This window comes from Echiichthys vipera, assembly GCF_963691815.1.
Source record: "Echiichthys vipera genome assembly, chromosome: 17".
NCBI classification, from domain to species: Eukaryota; Metazoa; Chordata; class Actinopteri; order Perciformes; family Trachinidae; genus Echiichthys; species Echiichthys vipera.
In genome coordinates, this window is record NC_139842.1 from 865,774 (window position 1) to 883,447 (window position 17,674).

General features: G+C 45.2%; 1 protein-coding gene across 1 annotated transcript; it reads right to left on the minus strand.

The window, feature by feature from the left end:
• Positions 1-7,151: 7,151 nt before the first annotated feature.
• Positions 7,152-17,361, minus strand: casc3 (casc3 exon junction complex subunit). Its single transcript, XM_083931105.1, has 12 exons — positions 17,170-17,361; positions 15,235-15,259; positions 15,093-15,148; positions 14,744-15,010; positions 13,581-13,729; positions 13,307-13,480; positions 12,213-13,138; positions 11,920-12,093; positions 10,126-10,224; positions 9,356-9,522; positions 8,876-9,079; positions 7,152-7,560 (listed from the first exon to the last, which is right to left on the minus strand). Exons 1-11 carry the CDS (start codon positions 17,353-17,355, stop codon positions 8,933-8,935), a joined length of 2,370 nt encoding a protein of 789 aa, XP_083787231.1. The 5' UTR covers positions 17,356-17,361; the 3' UTR covers positions 7,152-7,560; positions 8,876-8,932.
• Between the last annotated feature and the right edge of the window lie 313 nt (positions 17,362-17,674).

Consider the following 17,674-nt stretch of genomic DNA (forward strand, 5'->3'; position numbering starts at 1 on the left):
TTAGATTTTCATTAATTAAATAAAACATTATTTTATTAATATAATAATAAATATTTTGTATTAATCAATAATAAAATGCTGATTCATCAAATGTGACTAAAAGTGTTTTCAGAAAAATGAGCTTTAATAATAAAACTCATAAATATTGAAATCTTTCACAGGAACTTTATTTTTTTTAAAGATTTTGATGCCATTAAGAAAATCAGGACATTTTTTTTAAAACTTGAGGAATTATTTTAAAAGTAGATTAAAAATTAAAAAAGTTTTTTTTATAAAGTGAGAAAATAAAAAGTGAGGACTTATTTTAAGGGTCCTCAGAACAACACAAGAACAAAAGCGTGTGTTTGTGCTCCTGTTACCATGAGGAGCTGAAACTGAGACCACGACTCCTCTTCCTCCTCCTGTTCTTCCTCCTCCTCCGCCTCTTCCTCCTGTTCTTCCTCCTTCTGTTCCTCTTCCTCCACTTCCTCCTCCTCCTCTTCTTCTTCTTCCTCCTCCTGTTCTTCCTCATCCTCCTCTTCCTCCTCCTCCTCCTCCTTATCCTCCTCCTCCTCCTGTTCTTCCTCTTCCTGTTCTTCCTCTTCCTCCTCTTCACCTCCTTTATTCCTCCAGAGGAATAAAGGAGGTGAAGAGAGGAACAGGAAGAGGAAGAGAAACGCTGACGTACGATTGGTCGAGGGGCTGTTACATCATCGACGACGAGCCAATCAGAGGGCAGGATTCTCACGGTGACATCATCGGCACCGTGGACACTCAGCTGTCGATCAAAGACCTCGTCGCCATGGTTACGACTCCACAACAGAACAAGGAAGTTGTTTGAATGACATCACGGCTGTTCTGCTCTCCGATTGGCTGTCAGAGCCTGTCAATCAAAGCTCACAGAATGACCCCGCCCCCTCCCAGAGAAGACAGAAACACCTGGTTTTATTATTATTAATGTTATTATTATATTATATTATTATGTTTAATGATCCTGTGTGTGACGGAGACGCTTCCTGATCTGAGCTCCTGAAAAAAAAACGTGAAACTGAGAAATAAAGAAATAAAAACAAAGATTTTTACCTCGAAATATGAAAATCTTGTGATCGAGGCGTCGAATAATTATAATAATAAACATCTTTGAATCACAACATTATTCTCTCATCTCCAGAAAACACAACATTAGTTTTATAAACTCATAATGAACTCTCATTAAATCACAGGATTTTCTTATTAAATAACAAAAAATTACCCCAAAATATGGAAATCTTGAGATTAAGGAGTAAAATAATAAACATCTTTAAATCCCAAGATTTTCTTATTAAAAAACTAAAAATGAGCTTTTTTACGTTAAAATATGAAAACATTGAGATTAAAAAACATGAACAGAATCAAAAACTCAGGATTAAGGAGCTGAAACCTGAACTTTCTCTTTAGATCAAAGGATTAAAAGTGTTTTTATCTGGTTTATAAAGTTGAAATCTTGGGATTAAGGAGCTGAACCTGAACTTTCTCTTTAGATCAAAGGATTAAAAGTGTTTTAATCTGGTTTATAAAGTTGAAATCTTGGGATTAAGGAGCTGAACCTGAACTTTCTCTTTAGATCAAAGGATTAAAAGTGTTTTAATCTGGTTTATAAAGTTTAAATCTTGGGATTAAGGAGCTGAACCTGAACTTTATCCTGAGATCAAAGGATTAAAAGTGTTTTAATCTGGTTTATAAAGTTTAAATCTTGGGATTAAGGAGCTGAAACCTGAACTTTCTCTTTAGATCAAAGGATTAAAAGTGTTTTTATCTGGTTTATAAAGTTTAAATCTTGAGATTAAGGAGCTGAAACCTGAACTTTAGCTTTAGATCAAAGGATTAAAAGTGTTTTTATCTGGTTTATAAAGTTTAAATCTTGGGATTAAGGAGCTGAAACCTGAACTTTAGCTTTAGATCAAAGGATTAAAAGTGTTTTTATCTGGTTTATAAAGTTGAAATCTTGGGATTAAGGAGCTGAAACCTGAACTTTCTCTTTAGATCAAAGGATTAAAAGTGTTTTAATCTGGTTTATAAAGTTTAAATCTTGAGATTAAGGAGCTGAAACCTGAACTTTATCCTGAGATCAAAGCATTAAAAGTGTTTTAATCTGGTTTATAAAGTTGAAATCTTGAGATTAAGGAGCTGAAACCTGAACTTTATCCTGAGATCAAAGCATTAAAAGTGTTTTAATCTGGTTTATTAAGTTTAAATCTTGAGATTAAGGAGCTGAAACCTGAACTTTATCCTGAGATCAAAGGATTAAAAGTGTTTTTATCTGGTTTATAAAGTTTAAATCTTGAGATTAAGGAGCTGAAACCTGAACTTTAGCTTTAGATCAAAGGATTAAAAGTGTTTTTATCTGGTTTATAAAGTTGAAATCTTGGGATTAAGGAGCTGAAACCTGAACTTTATCTTTAGATCAAAGGATTAAAAGTGTTTTAATCTGGTTTATAAAGTTGAAATCTTGAGATTAAGGAGCTGAAACCTGAACTTTCTCTTCAGATTAAAGGATTAAAAGTGTTTTTATCTGGTTTATAAAGTTTAAATCTTGGGATTAAGGAGCTGAAACCTGAACTTTCTCTTTAGATCAAAGGATTAAAAGTGTTTTTATCTGGTTTATAAAGTTTAAATCTTGAGATTAAGGAGCTGAAACCTGAACTTTCTCTTTAGATCAAAGGATTAAAAGTGTTTTTATCTGGTTTATAAAGTTTAAATCTTGAGATTAAGGAGCTGAACCTGAACTTTATCCTGAGATCAAAGGATTAAAAGTGTTTTAATCTGGTTTATAAAGTTTAAATCTTGAGATTAAGGAGCTGAAACCTGAATTTTCTCTTTGGATCAAAGGATTAAAAGTGTTTTAATCTGGTTTATAAAGTTTAAATCTTGAGATTAAGGAGCTGAAACCTGAACTTTATCCTGAGATCAAAGGATTAAAAGTGTTTTTATCTGGTTTAAAAAGTTTAAATCTTGAGATTAAGGAGCTGAAACCTGAACTTTATCCTGAGATCAAAGGATTAAAAGTGTTTTTATCTGGTTTATAAAGTTGAAATCTTGAGATTAAGGAGCTGAAACCTGAACTTTATCCTGAGATCAAAGGATTAAAAGTGTTTTTATCTGGTTTATAAAGTTGAAATCTTGGGATTAAGGAGCTGAAACCTGAACTTTATCCTGAGATCAAAGGATTAAAAGTGTTTTTATCTGGTTTATAAAGTTGAAATCTTGGGATTAAGGAGCTGAAACCTGAACTTTATCCTGAGATCAAAGGATTAAAAGTGTTTTTATCTGGTTTATAAAGTTGAAATCTTGGGATTAAGGAGCTGAAACCTGAACTTTATCCTGAGATCAAAGCATTAAAAGTGTTTTTATCTGGTTTATAAAGTTTAAATCCTGAGATTAAGGAGCTGAAACCTGAACTTTATCCTGAGATCAAAGGATTAAAAGTGTTTTTATCTGGTTTATAAAGTTTAAATCTTGAGATTAAGGAGCTGAAACCTGAACTTTCTCTTTAGATCAAAGGATTAAAAGTGTTTTTATCTGGTTTATAAAGTTTAAATCTTGGGATTAAGGAGCTGAAACCTGAACTTTATCTTTAGATCAAAGGATTAAAAGTGTTTTAATCTGGTTTATAAAGTTGAAATCTTGAGATTAAGGAGCTGAAACCTGAACTTTCTCTTCAGATTAAAGGATTAAAAGTGTTTTTATCTGGTTTATAAAGTTTAAATCTTGGGATTAAGGAGCTGAAACCTGAACTTTCTCTTTAGATCAAAGGATTAAAAGTGTTTTTATCTGGTTTATAAAGTTTAAATCTTGAGATTAAGGAGCTGAAACCTGAACTTTCTCTTTAGATCAAAGGATTAAAAGTGTTTTTATCTGGTTTATAAAGTTTAAATCTTGAGATTAAGGAGCTGAACCTGAACTTTATCCTGAGATCAAAGGATTAAAAGTGTTTTAATCTGGTTTATAAAGTTTAAATCTTGAGATTAAGGAGCTGAAACCTGAATTTTCTCTTTGGATCAAAGGATTAAAAGTGTTTTAATCTGGTTTATAAAGTTTAAATCTTGAGATTAAGGAGCTGAAACCTGAACTTTATCCTGAGATCAAAGGATTAAAAGTGTTTTTATCTGGTTTAAAAAGTTTAAATCTTGAGATTAAGGAGCTGAAACCTGAACTTTATCCTGAGATCAAAGGATTAAAAGTGTTTTTATCTGGTTTATAAAGTTGAAATCTTGAGATTAAGGAGCTGAACCTGAACTTTATCCTGAGATCAAAAGATTAAAAGTGTTTTAATCTGGTTTATAAAGTTTAAATCTTGAGATTAAGGAGCTGAAACCTGAACTTTAGCTTTAGATCAAAGCATTAAAAGTGTTTTTATCTGGTTTACAAAGTTGAAATCTTGAGATTAAGGAGCTGAAACCTGAACTTTATCCTTAGATCAAAGGATTAAAAGAGTTTTTATCTGGTTTATAAAGTTTAAATCTTGAGATTAAGGAGCTGAAACCTGAACTTTCTCTTTAGATCAAAGCATTAAAAGTGTTTTTATCTAGTTTATAAAGTTGAAATCTTGGGATTAAGGAGCTGAAACCTGAACTTTATCCTGAGATCAAAGGATTAAAAGTGTTTTAATCTGGTTTATAAAGTTTAAATCTTGGGATTAAGGAGCTGAAACCTGAACTTTATCTTTAGATCAAAGGATTAAAAGTGTTTTAATCTGGTTTATAAAGTTTAAATCTTGGGATTAAGGAGCTGAAACCTGAACTTTATCCTGAGATCAAAGGATTAAAAGTGTTTTTATCTGGTTTATAAAGTTTAAATCTTGGGATTAAGGAGCTGAAACCTGAACTTTATCTTTAGATCAAAGGATTAAAAGTGTTTTAATCTGGTTTATAAAGTTGAAATCTTGGGATTAAGGAGCTGAAACCTGAACTTTATCTTTAGATCAAAGGATTAAAAGTGTTTTAATCTGGTTTATAAAGTTTAAATCTTGGGATTAAGGAGCTGAAACCTGAACTTTATCCTGAGATCAAAGGATTAAAAGTGTTTTTATCTGGTTTATAAAGTTTAAATCTTGGGATTAAGGAGCTGAAACCTGAACTTTATCTTTAGATCAAAGGATTAAAAGTGTTTTAATCTGGTTTATAAAGTTGAAATCTTGAGATTAAGGAGCTGAAACCTGAACTTTCTCTTTAGATCAAAGGATTAAAAGTGTTTTAATCTGGTTTATAAAGTTGAAATCTTGAGATTAAGGAGCTGAAACCTGAACTTTATCCTGAGATCAAAGGATTAAAAGTGTTTTAATCTGGTTTATAAAGTTGAAATCTTGAGATTAAGGAGCTGAAACCTGAACTTTATCCTGAGATCAAAGTCAGAAACAATCGTTGCCGTTTAAACTCGTCGGCTCTTGATTCGTCGTTAAAGATTAAAAACGTCTTCATCAGATGAAACAAACTTTATTCTGAAACTTTCACGTGAAACAAAAAAAAGACTTGAACACGAACTTCCTCAGAAACTGACGAACAAACGGAAACGGAGTCGTTAAAAAACTAAAGTGTAAAAAAGAAACTTTTCAAAATAAGAGAGAGAAATTTAACCGGAGGCGTCGGCGTCAGAGCGCCGCATCATCACTTTACTCTTCTTCTTCTACTACAAACGTTTAGAGTTTTATTTACAGCGACGACAACGACGAGCGTTCGGCTTCAGACGGAAACGACGTTAAAATAAACTAAGATTCACGTCGTGATCAGAAACATCGGGTTACGGAAGAAACAACAAAGTTTCTAAACGACGGAGAGCAAAACAATAAAGTTCCTTTAACACGACGCAGCGTCTTCACACTATGACGGAGTATCGCAGAATTACGACAAATCTTAAAAAAAGACGTAGAATTCCGAAAAAAGTGGCTTGGTGTCTCGAATTAAAGAAATAAAGACGTAGAATCGACGTAAAAAACGAAGTTTCTCCAAATAATGACGTAGAACTCCGAAACACTTCGTCATTGTTCGGAGAAACTTCGTCTTTATTTCAAGATTCTTTGTCATGTTTCTAAATCTTACGCCATTATTTCATGGTTCTAGGTCACGATACTAGAATCTTGAAATAATGACGTAGAATTGCGAAATAATGGCGAATTATCTCCAAATATGACGAAGTATTTTGAGATAATGACGTAGCATTGCGAAAAAAAGACGTAATATCTCGAACTTAAGAATAAAGACGTAGTGTCTTGAAACATTACGTCATTATTTAGAGAAACTTCGTGACCTAGTATCTTGAAGTAATGGCGTGATATTTGAATCGTGAATTGCGAAAAAATGGCGTGGTATCTCGAATTCCGAAAATTCCGAACTCCGAAACAATGACAAAGTATTTCTGAGTTCTACGTCTTTATTTCGCAATTCTACGTCATTATTTCAAGATTCTAGGACACGATACTAGCATATTGAAATAATGGCGTAATATCTCCAAATATTAACGTAATATTTAGAAATATGACAAAAGTATTTTGAGATAAAGACGTAGAATTGCAAAATAATGGCGTGATATTTCGAAACATGACGAATTTTCTCCAAATATTAACGTAGAACTTTCATATTTAAGACATTACGTCATTATTTGGAGATAACGCGCCGTCATCTCAAGATATTCACGAAGTTTGTCTAAATAAAGACGTAGTTTTTGAAAATAAAGACGTAGAACTATGACGTAATATTTCTAAATATATAAAATAGCATCTTGAAATAAAGACGTTTCTCCAAACACTGACTCAGAACTTCGTAAATGAGCGAGAATCCTGAAATAACGACGTCATGTTCGGGCTCCGCGTCGCTGAAGACGACTTTTTAAAGTTAAATAAAGTTTATTTTTATTTAAATTTTGAATCGTGACGTTTGTTTTCATCGTTTTTTACGATTTAAACTGAGGAAAAGAAAAATCACCAGATCACGACGAAGCGTCTGGAGATAGAGACGCCGTCGTGTGGGCGGAGCCAGAGTTTGACCTTTACAGTGACAGTGACGACCACGAGGACCCGCCCGCCCGCCTGCTGCGGAGGACACGCACCAACGTAAAGCTCCGGCTGTGACGGGACGGGAGGAAGCGCCGGCTCAGCTGTGACGCCTCTGAGCGGCGTTCAGACACAAACGACCTCCGACTGCACGTGAATTCTGTTTATTTAAACTTCTGTATGGAAAAAAAGACACAGATCAACTTCCTGTTTCCTGTCGGAGCAGAGGGATCGAACCGTTGCTAACCGTCGGGATTCAGCCCGACACCAAACTAACAAAAATACCTTCAGCCCTTCACAACTCGCAGCCCAGCGTCTCAGAGCTCCACGCCGGCGGCTCCGTGGCGTTAAATGCTCCTAAAGGGTTCGAACCCGCTCAAAGACACGTTGGTTACGGGACAGTCTGACGCGCCGCCGCCGCCACAGCGCCGTTACGGGTCCAAACAAAGAGGAGAAGACGAGTAAAGAGGACAGAGTCATGTTCCAGCTGCTGAGGGTCGCCTGCAGGGTCCAGACCCGACCCTGGATCTGGTTCTGGTGAGGACCCGCTCCCGCTCCTGCGAACACACGGAGGGAGAACCTGCTCAGATGGATCCAGACTCAAAGACTCAAAGATTCAAAGACTCAAACCTGAAAAAACTACAACTTTAGTGTAAAAACTGCGACTTTAGTGTAAAAAACTGCGACTTTAGTGTAAAAAACTGCGACTTTAGTGTAAAAAACTGCGACTTTAGTGTAAAAAACTGCGACTTTAGTGTAAAAAAACTGCGACTTTAGTGTAAAAAACTGCGACTTTAGTGTAAAAAACTGCGACTTTAGTGTAAAAAAACTGCGACTTTAGTGTAAAAAACTGCGACTTTAGTGTAAAAAACTACGACTTTAGTGTAAAAACTACGACTTTAGTGTAAAAACTACGACTTTAGTGTAAAAAACTGCGACTTTAGTGTTAAAAAACTGCGACTTTAGTGTAAAAAACTGCGACTTTAGTGTAAAAAACTGCAACTTTAGTGTAAAAAACTGCGACTTTAGTGTAAAAAACTGCGACTTTAGTGTAAAAAACTGCGACTTTAGTGTAAAAAACTGCGACTTTAGTGTAAAAAACTGCGACTTTAGTGTAAAAAAACTGCGACTTTAGTGTAAAAAACTGCGACTTTAGTGTAAAAAACTACGACTTTAGTGTAAAAACTACGACTTTAGTGTAAAAAACTGCGACTTTAGTGTAAAAAAACTGCGACTTTAGTGTAAAAACTGCGACTTTAGTGTAAAAACTGCGACTTTAGTGTAAAAAACTGCGACTTTAGTGTAAAAAAACTGCGACTTTAGTGTAAAAAACTGCGACTTTAGTGTAAAAAACTGCGACTTAAGTGTAAAAAACTGCGACTTTAGTGTAAAAACTACGACTTAAGTGTAAAAAACTGCGACTTTAGTGTAAAAACTGCGACTTTAGTGTAAAAAACTGCGACTTTAGTGTAAAAAACTGCGACTTTAGTGTAAAAAACTGCGACTTTAGTGTAAAAAACTGCGACTTTAGTGTAAAAAATTACGACTTTAGTGTAAAAACTACGACTTTAGTGTAAAAACTACGACTTTAGTGTAAAAAACTACAACTTTAGTGTAAAAAACTACAACTTTAGTGTAAAAAACTACAACTTTAGTGTAAAAAACTGCGACTTTAGTGTAAAAAACTACGACTTTAGTGTAAAAACTACGACTTTAGTGTAAAAAACTGCGACTTTAGTGTAAAAACTGCGACTTTAGCGTAAAAAACTACGACTTTAGTGTAAAAACTGCGACTTTAGCGTAAAAAACTGCGACTTTAGTGTGAAACTGCGACTTTAGTGTGAAACACACGCACGTACGCAGCGCGCTCACCTGTAGTCGTGGGACGTCAGTGAGGCTGAGACTGGGGGGGGGGCTGAGGGGGCGGGGTCACTCGGAGGCGAAGTGCACCTCTGGAGGGGGGGGCTTGACGGTGACGGGCTGGGAGGTGCGGCGGGGGGGCGAAGGTTTGGGCTGAGCCTGCTGCTGCATGGTGTCGTAGTACGTCACACCTCCGTAGGTCACCTGGGCCTGAGCCTGAGACACACACACACACACACAGAGACACACACAGACACACACACACGCAGAGAGAGACACACACACACACACACACACACAGAGAGAGACACAGACACACACACACAGAGAGAGAGACACACACACACACACACACAGAGAGGGAGAGACACACACACACACACACACACACACACACACACACACACACACACACACACACACACACACTCATTAGTATCATTTGTATTATTTCATTATTATTTTTATCATTGTGGGGTTTGAACCGTGTACCTGTGGCGTCTGGTACATGGCGGGGTAAGGGAAGGTCACGACCCCCGGTGGAGGGTAGAAAGGCGGCGGCAGCAGCTGCTGCGGTTGCCCCGGCGACAGAGACACAGGCGGGCCTCCGTAGAGGGCGGGGTTAGCGATCGGGCCGCCTGATTGGTGGGGATGGAGCCCTGAGGAGGAGGAAGAGGAGGAGGAGAGGAGAAGGAAGAGGAGGAAGAGGAAGAGGAGGAGGAGGAAGAGGAGGAGGAAGAGGAGGAGGAGGAGGAAGAGGAGGAGGAAGAGGAGGAGAGGAGGAAGAGGAGGAGGAGGAGGAGGAAGAGGAGGAGGAAGAGGAGGGGAGGAAAAGAAGGAAGAGGAGGAAGAGAAGGAAGAGGAGGAGGAGGAGGAAGAGTAAGAGGAGGAGGAAGAGGAGGAGGAGGAAGAGGAGGAGGAAGAGGAGGAAGAGGAGGAGGAAGAGTAAGAGGAGGAGGAAGAGAAGGAGGAGGAGTAAGAGGAGGAGGAGGAGGAAGAGAAGGAGGAGGAGGAGGAAGAGAAGGAAGAGGAGGAGGAAGAGGAGGAGGAGGAAGAGGAGGAGGAAGAGGAGGAAGAGGAGGAGGAGGAGGAAGAGAAGGAAGAGGAGGAGGAAGAGGAGGAGGAGGAAGAGGAGGAGGAAGAGGAGGAAGAGGAGGAGGAAGAGGAGGAAGAGGAGGAAGAGGAGGAGAAAGAGGAAGAGGAGATTAAACCTGGAACTTCATCCTAAAAAAACAACAGAACCAGGACTAAGTGGCACTGACCGGGGTGAGGGAGGTGCATCTCCGGCTGGACCAGCATGCCCTGGGGCGCGATGGGGGCGGGGCCGTCCCCGTGGCCGTAGATTGGTCCCTGGTACGACACTGAAACAAACACAAACACACACAGGTCACAGACTGTCACTCAGGGCGCCCTCCCACTGTGCCTCCGTCACAGGTTAGAGCGCCCTCCCACTGTGCCTCCGTCACAGGTTAGAGCGCCCTCCCACTGTTCCTCCGTCACAGGTTAGAGCGCCCTCCCACTGTTCCTCTGTCACAGGTTAGAGCGCCCTCCCACTGTGCCGCCGTCACAGGTTAGAGTGCCCTCCCACTGTTCCTCCGTCACAGGTTAGAGTGCCCTCCCACTGTGCCTCCGTCCCGTGCCCCGTGCTTTAGGGTCCTTGTCCCCCCCTCCAGGCCCGTTTGTACTCACACTACCTGGGCCTCGGAGAATGCTTCTTGCTGCCTATACGTCATCACGCCGTAACACGTCACACGCATTGATGACGTCATGGCGATGCGTGGCTTTGTTTCCAGATCTTTCCGTAGACCTCGGAGTTTTTGTGCGTCTTGTCGACTGTTTTTGAATCTTTTCATCGACCAAATCTGCAGTAAACACTCCACCTCCGCATCACACCAACGTGAACCTTTCACCGCCATTGTTTGAAATGTCCGCGCATGGTCCCTCCTTCTTTTTTCTACGTCCCAACAGGCGCACAGGAAATGACCTCAGAACCGCCGTAGGCCTCGTGCTCGTGCACGTGCGCACGCTCGTGCTCGTACACGTGCGCACGCTCGTGCTCGTACACGTGCAAACGTGCTTTACTAAAGCCCACCTCTCCCAAACGGGCCGTGGACGGCAAGCGTGCCGCTCCTAGACGTGGTACGGTTGCACTCACACTGGGCAAAGGAACCAGACTTTAGCCGTGACACGTGCTGGGGCACGGGACGGAGGCACAGTGGGAGGGCGCCCTCTGCTGGTGAGGAGGAGGAACCCGCGGTGTGAGCATGAACGTTCTGCAGCAGAACCTTCTGATGCTGAATGGTTCTGGTTTTACTCCAGACCTGATCCGAGTCCACGTGAACGTCAGAGACGAGTCCACGACCAGAACTTTACATGTTTACAGATTTATGAGAGAACCGGATCTTTATGATGGTTCTGGATCTGAACCGGTTCAGATCTGACGGACATTTAGATCTTTGGGTTTTCATCTGGACCCAGAGAACCTGTTTACATTCATCTGGACCCAGAGAACCTGTTTACATCCATCTGGACCCAGAGAACCTGTTTACATCCATCTGGACCCAGAACCTGTTTACATTCATCTGGACCCAGAACCTGTTTACATCCATCTGGACCCAGAGAACCTGTTTACATCCATCTGGACCCAGAGAACCTGTTTACATCCATCTGGACCCAGAACCTGTTTACATTCATCTGGACCCAGAGAACCCGTTTACATCCATCTGGACCCAGAGAACCCGTTTACATCCATCTGGACCCAGAACCTGTTTACATTCATCTGGACCCAGAGAACCTGTTTACATCCATCTGGACCCAGAGAACCCGTTTACATCCATCTGGACCCAGAACCTGTTTACATTCATCTGGACCCACAGAACCTGTTTACATTCATCTGGACCCAGAGAACCTGTTTACATCCATCTGGACCCAGAGAACCTGTTTACATTCATCTGGACCCAGAGAACCTGTTTACATCCATCTGGACCCAGAGAACCTGTTTACATCCATCTGGACCCAGAGAACCCGTTCACACATGTGGAGGTCAGCGGTCTTACTGGGTTCGTAGTAGTGTCCCTCCATCACGCCCAGGTGCATGGGCGGCGCCGGCTCAGGCACGGCCCTCTGCCGCTGGGACGAGTAGCGTTTGGCCCGGTTGGAGCCGACGCCCATCTCCTCCAGGCCGGAGAACGGAGGCGGGCCGCCGGGGATGTGCATGGCGCTGGGGAGGCCTGAGGACACAGAGGGGGGGTCAGTGCTTCTGGGTTTAACAGCAGATTCAGAACCGCACAAAACAACGATCATGTGATCAGAGGAGGAAGTGTGATGTCATCAGTGACGCTCGCCTCACCTCTCATCTCAGACCGGATGTAGGACGTCGGGTTCTGGTTCCAGTTCTGTCCCGCCAGACTGAGTCGAGCCACGTCCTGGTCCAGCTCCGCCAGCGCCCCTCCTCCCCCTCCCCCTCCTCCCGCCTGGCTCGGCCCGTCGCCCGCTCCCGCCCAGCTCTTCCCTCCCCCGGCGGCGTTCCCTGCGGCGGCGGACTCCTCCATGGACGGCTGTTTGCTGCCCAGGTCGGCGGGCCGAGAGCGAGTCCTGCGAGCCAGAGCGTAAGATTTACGCTCCACCGGCCGTTCCGTGGGCGGGGAGGCTTCCCGATTGGTCGGCGAGGGCGACTGCAGGGAGGGGTCGGAGGCGGAGGGGGGAGCGGCCAATCCCGACGCAGACCTGTCGGCGCTCCCTCGCTGTTCCTGCTGCTGTCGTCTCGGCGACGCCGACTGGTACACGTTCGGCTGCGGCGACGACACCGCCGCCGTTACAGTGCTGACGTCCTGTTCCCTAACGCCTCCGGGGCTGACGGTGACGTCCTCGACGACCACAGGGGGGCCCCTCCCACCGCCGCCGCGCCCCACCCTGCTGCCCACGCCCCTGTCTCCTGCAGGGTCACACGGAGCTCTAGGGCCCTGGCGTTCTCTGGGGTGCATCTGGGCGGACTCGTTATTCCTGTACTGGGCCTGAGGCGGCACGTGCATGTGGTTCTGGTGGGGGGGTCTGCTGCGGGAGGGCGGCGGTCTGGAGGGGTGGCCGCCACGCTGAGCCGACGACAGCGGGAGCGAGGAGGGGGATGTGGAGGAGGGGTGGCTGGACGGAGGTGGAGCTCCTCCTCGCTGCGGACCTCCTCCTCCTCCTCCTCCCCCGCTCTGCCAGGATCGCACCGGACGCTCTCCTCCTCCTCCGTCTCTCGTCCAGCGCTTGTCTCGGCTGGGGGACGTCTGTCTGCGGAGACAAACGCGCTCACGTCACACACAGCTCAGATCACAGCTGTTATTGAAGGGCACACACACTCACACACACTCTTAAATGTGTGTGTTTCATGAACACGGGGGCGTAAAGGAGCGGCGGTGCGTTCACTGACTTCGAGATGGACCCGTGGTTCTCGCTCACCTCGGCCTGCGTTGTCGGTACGGCCGCTCCCCGGAGCCGCCGCCGTTTCTGATGTCGTAGCCGTAGATGGCGATGAGCTCCTCGCGGCTCTTGGGCGCCTGCTCCTCCTCCCTGAACCTGTCGTGCTCCCAGCGACCCTCGTCCTTCCACAGCTTCCTGTTCCTGCCTTTGGGCCTGAGGAGACACAGACGACACAGAAGTGTGTAAGTGGACTTTTGAGTGTTGTGTTCACTGTCAGGACGTTTGTGTTTGAGGATCGGGGACGAACACGCACCTCTCCTCCTCCTGCGCGTGTCCTCGCACATCGTGCTCGAAGAACAGCCCCTTCCTGGGGATGTAGGCCGGGTTCTTCCGGTCCTCGTCGTCGTCGAGCTTCTGTCCAGGTTTCCCGCCCGCCTTTGTCTCCGGCTCGTCCGTCGACTCCTGCGAGGAGGGGGGGGGACATCAGTTAGAACGCCACGATGATGACAGAGCGACAGACCGACACATTAACGTCACGTCCAGTAAACGTCACAGGGGAACGACACAACAGTCTCACGTTTACAGAGGAAAGGAAACACTCGGCCGACTGCGAGCCGCCGCAGAGCTCCAGCGTAAACAAACGGAGGTGAAGAAGAAGAAGAAGAAGAGGTCAGGACGAAGTTTTGCGCGGGGCGGTTTCAAACTAAAGACGGCAAAATTAACAGTACTGCGAAGCCGACACACGACAACGATGAACCGCTTCAACGCCACGCCACAGACCCTGGTTAAAGACCCCTGATTAGGCAAATATCAGCTGTTTGGATTCTTGTTGCGTTACTGTGTGACGTGGTTTCACGGCTGTTTCTAAGCAGCTGTTCCAGCAGCTCATCACGTTAAAGGGGAAGGTTTTATGCTTTAAACTCAAATTGTGTTTCATAACAGCAGAAAGATCAGAAATGAAAGGAGTAGGGGTTTGAAAACGTGTCGTCAGACTTTTCAACATGAAGGATCTAAAGCACGTGCACAAACGCTGCAGATCGGATCCGTGATCTTTTCTCAGCCCGGTGACGTTTAACGTGACTGTGACGTCGTTCTGAGACGCTTCTATTTCACGCTCTCGTCTGATAAAAGTCCTTTTTTAAATATTTCATTGAGGAAAAACTTTTATGGCATTTATAAATATTAAAAAAACAAAAAGACTAATCGATAAATCATTGTTCATTTTCCGGTGATGGATCACGACTGTGTTGTTTCAACCGCTCGGAGCAATAAAGCACATCTGTATGTTCCCACGTTACGACTTAACGCTCAGGAACGCAACAAAGGTCGGAGGAACGACTTCCAGACGCTGGACACGGGAGCGTCTTAGGAGCGCGTCCGGGGAGCGCGTCCAAAGTTGCGCGTCCAGGGAGCGCGTCCAGGGAACGCGTGGATGCAGCGTTAGCGTGGAGACACCCTGAGCGTGTAAACTCTCACCTGCCCGTCGCCGCTCTGCCTCTCTCCCTCGAGGTTCCCTTTCTCCTCGGCCTTCCCCTCCTCTTTGCTCTGTCCCCCTCCCTCCGCCTCCTTCTCTTCTTCCTCCTCCTCCTCCTCCTCTTCCTCCTGCTGATCCACCTCCACCACCTCCGCCTCCTCCTCCTCTACCGCCTTTGTCGGGGCGGCGGCATCAGAGGGCTTGGGCTCGCTGGCTGCTGCGGCCTCTTCGTCGCTGTACTGCTCCGCCTCCTCTTCCTCCTCCGCGCCCTGAGGGAACACGCAGGTTAACTCACTGCACGCTAAGTGAACGCCACTTACACTGCGTTCATATGAAGGAGCTGCGTTTCACCTCTGAATGGGAACCGTTGTCTTCTGGGTCGGCGCTCTCGTAGTCGGAGAGGACGGCTGCAACAAAACAGACGCACACGTGGTTCATTAGGCAGCAAACACCCTGAGACACGGACGTGTGTGTGACGTTACAGAGGCCTCACCTTCTCCCAGACCTTCTTCACTCTCCTGCAAAGACACAGAACAACGTCAGCAAACACAGAACTCACAGATACAGACGTGAGGCGTTCAGGGGCCGCAATGACCGGCGGGTGCGGCTTAACTCGGGTGTTCACTTAACCACAGTAGGACCAGGTTAAGTGAACGCCCGTAGATGGTGACGAGCTCCTTTCAAAATAAGATTTCTGGGTCCAAGCCGGTCTGAGCGAACCCGACTCTCTCCAGCTGAGTTTGGGTCGTTCCACAGCAAAGTGACGTCAGGAAATCCTTGCATGTGATTGGACAAACCACCTGTCGTGCTGACGTGCTACTTCAACCGCTCACATGGAAACAAACTGGCGACGCTGATGAGAGCGACGGGTGAAAACCTGTTTCCACCAAAAGTCTTCAGAGCCATTCTCTGGTTCTTTAGGGCGCCCTCCCACTGTGCCTCCGTGTCGTGCCCCAGCACGTGTCACGGCTAAAGTCTGGTTCCTTTGACCAGTGTGAGTGCAACCGTACCACGTCTAGGAGCGGCACGCTTGCCGTCCACGGCCCGTTTGGGAGAGGTGGGCTTTAGTAAAGCACGTTTGCACGTGTACGAGCACGAGCGTGCGCACGTGTACGAGCACGAGGCCTACGGCGGTTCTGAGGTCATTTCCTGTGCGCCTGTTGGGACGTAGAAAAAAGAAGGAGGGACCATGCGCGGACATTTCAAACAATGGCGGTGAAAGGTTCACGTTGGTGTGATGCGGAGGTGGAGTGTTTACTGCAGATTTGGTCGATGAAAAGATTCAAAAACAGTCGACAAGACGCACAAAAACTCAGAGGTCTACGGAAAGATCTGGAAACAAAGCCACGCATCGCCATGACGTCATCAATAGGTGTGACGTGTTACGGCGTGATGACGTATAGGCAGCAAGAAGCATTCTCCGAGGCCCAGGTAGTGTGAGTACAAACGGGCCTGGAGGGGGGGCAAGGACCCTAAAGCACGGGGCACGGGACGGAGGCACAGTGGGAGGGCGCCATAAAAGAAGAAAGATTCTCGTGATTGGAAACACGATGAAACAGCAGCGTCCATGTTGGCGCCTGCTTCCTCCATGAGAGACGCCATTGTTGTTGAATCACAACAGTCGCTTCTCGGCTACGTCACGTCTCTGAAACCTGATTGGCTCAAGCTCCTGAAACCACTTTGCGTCCAGACGGACGAGAGGAGCGACCAGTTTAGGCCCCGAGCCTCGTGTTTCTCCAACGCCACAGTGCTGAAAACAGATCTGAGTTTTTGACCTTTGACCTCTTAATGGATGAAAAAGAGTCAAACTGACCACAGAGATGCTCGGACGTTGGTTCTGTTTGGTTTCAATGGAGCGTTTGGACCCGGAAGTCTTATTTTGAAAGGGTGTTACGTCACTGAACAGCCGGATTGACCGGTAGAAAGGGGGTTCAGAACAGGGCACAACACCGGGGCTGACCAACCTGGCAACCCGGCAGCTGGACTTATGTTTTGATGCTGCGATGACGACCCTGAGACACAAGATGGCGGAGTTCCGCTCTTTCTGCGTATCCGACCTTTAATTTTTACTCTAAACATCTAAAATATAAACGTAGAGATGTGTTTAATTTAAAGGCCCATACACGTAAGTGCCCGAAGTGACGTCATATGTATTATTAATGACGTCACAGTGGGACCGTGACCGTTGCTTTAGAGCAGGAAGAGTTAAATAACAGATATAAATACACTTTAGCTCCGGTGTTAGGCGGTAAATCCGCCCGGCGCAGACGCCGCCTGCTGCCGGAGCCCGCAGCCGCCGGTGTCCACCCTCACACGGCCTCTTTCCGTGTCCCCCCCTCGGTGACATCGACCCGCGGGAAAAAAAAAAAGTTCCAACGGCTGCGGTGTGTGTGTGTGTGTCGCCGTCTCCGGCCGCTCGGCTACTCACACACTCGGACTCCGCGTCGATCTTCGGCTCGGGCCGCGGCACCGTCACCTCCGGGGGCTCGGGGTCCTTCACGCGGGTCTTGGTCGTCGACGAGTCCGACTTCCCGCTGTCCGAGCCCGAACCGGACTCGTCGTCGTCCTCGCTGTCCTGGAACGCGCGCCTCCTCCTTCGCCGCCGGTCCGCCATCTTAGATCTCGAATGGTCGGAGGAACCGGAAGGAAGGACGGAAGCGAGGCATTGTGGGTAGGCGAGTTCTTCTTCGCTGGTGTTGTTGCAGCGTCATCAGAGCTGCTGTTTCCACTCAGCGCCATCTTGTGATTCATGTTTATGTTTCATTTCCGTCCCTGACCTGAGGTGAGTCTTTGTTTAACCCTTAATACAATTATATATTATTATATTTATCTATTTATATTAAAACTGACATTTATCAGAAGTCCCTGACCTGAGGTGAGTGAGTGTTTAACTCTAAATACAATTATTATATATTATATTTATCTATTTATAT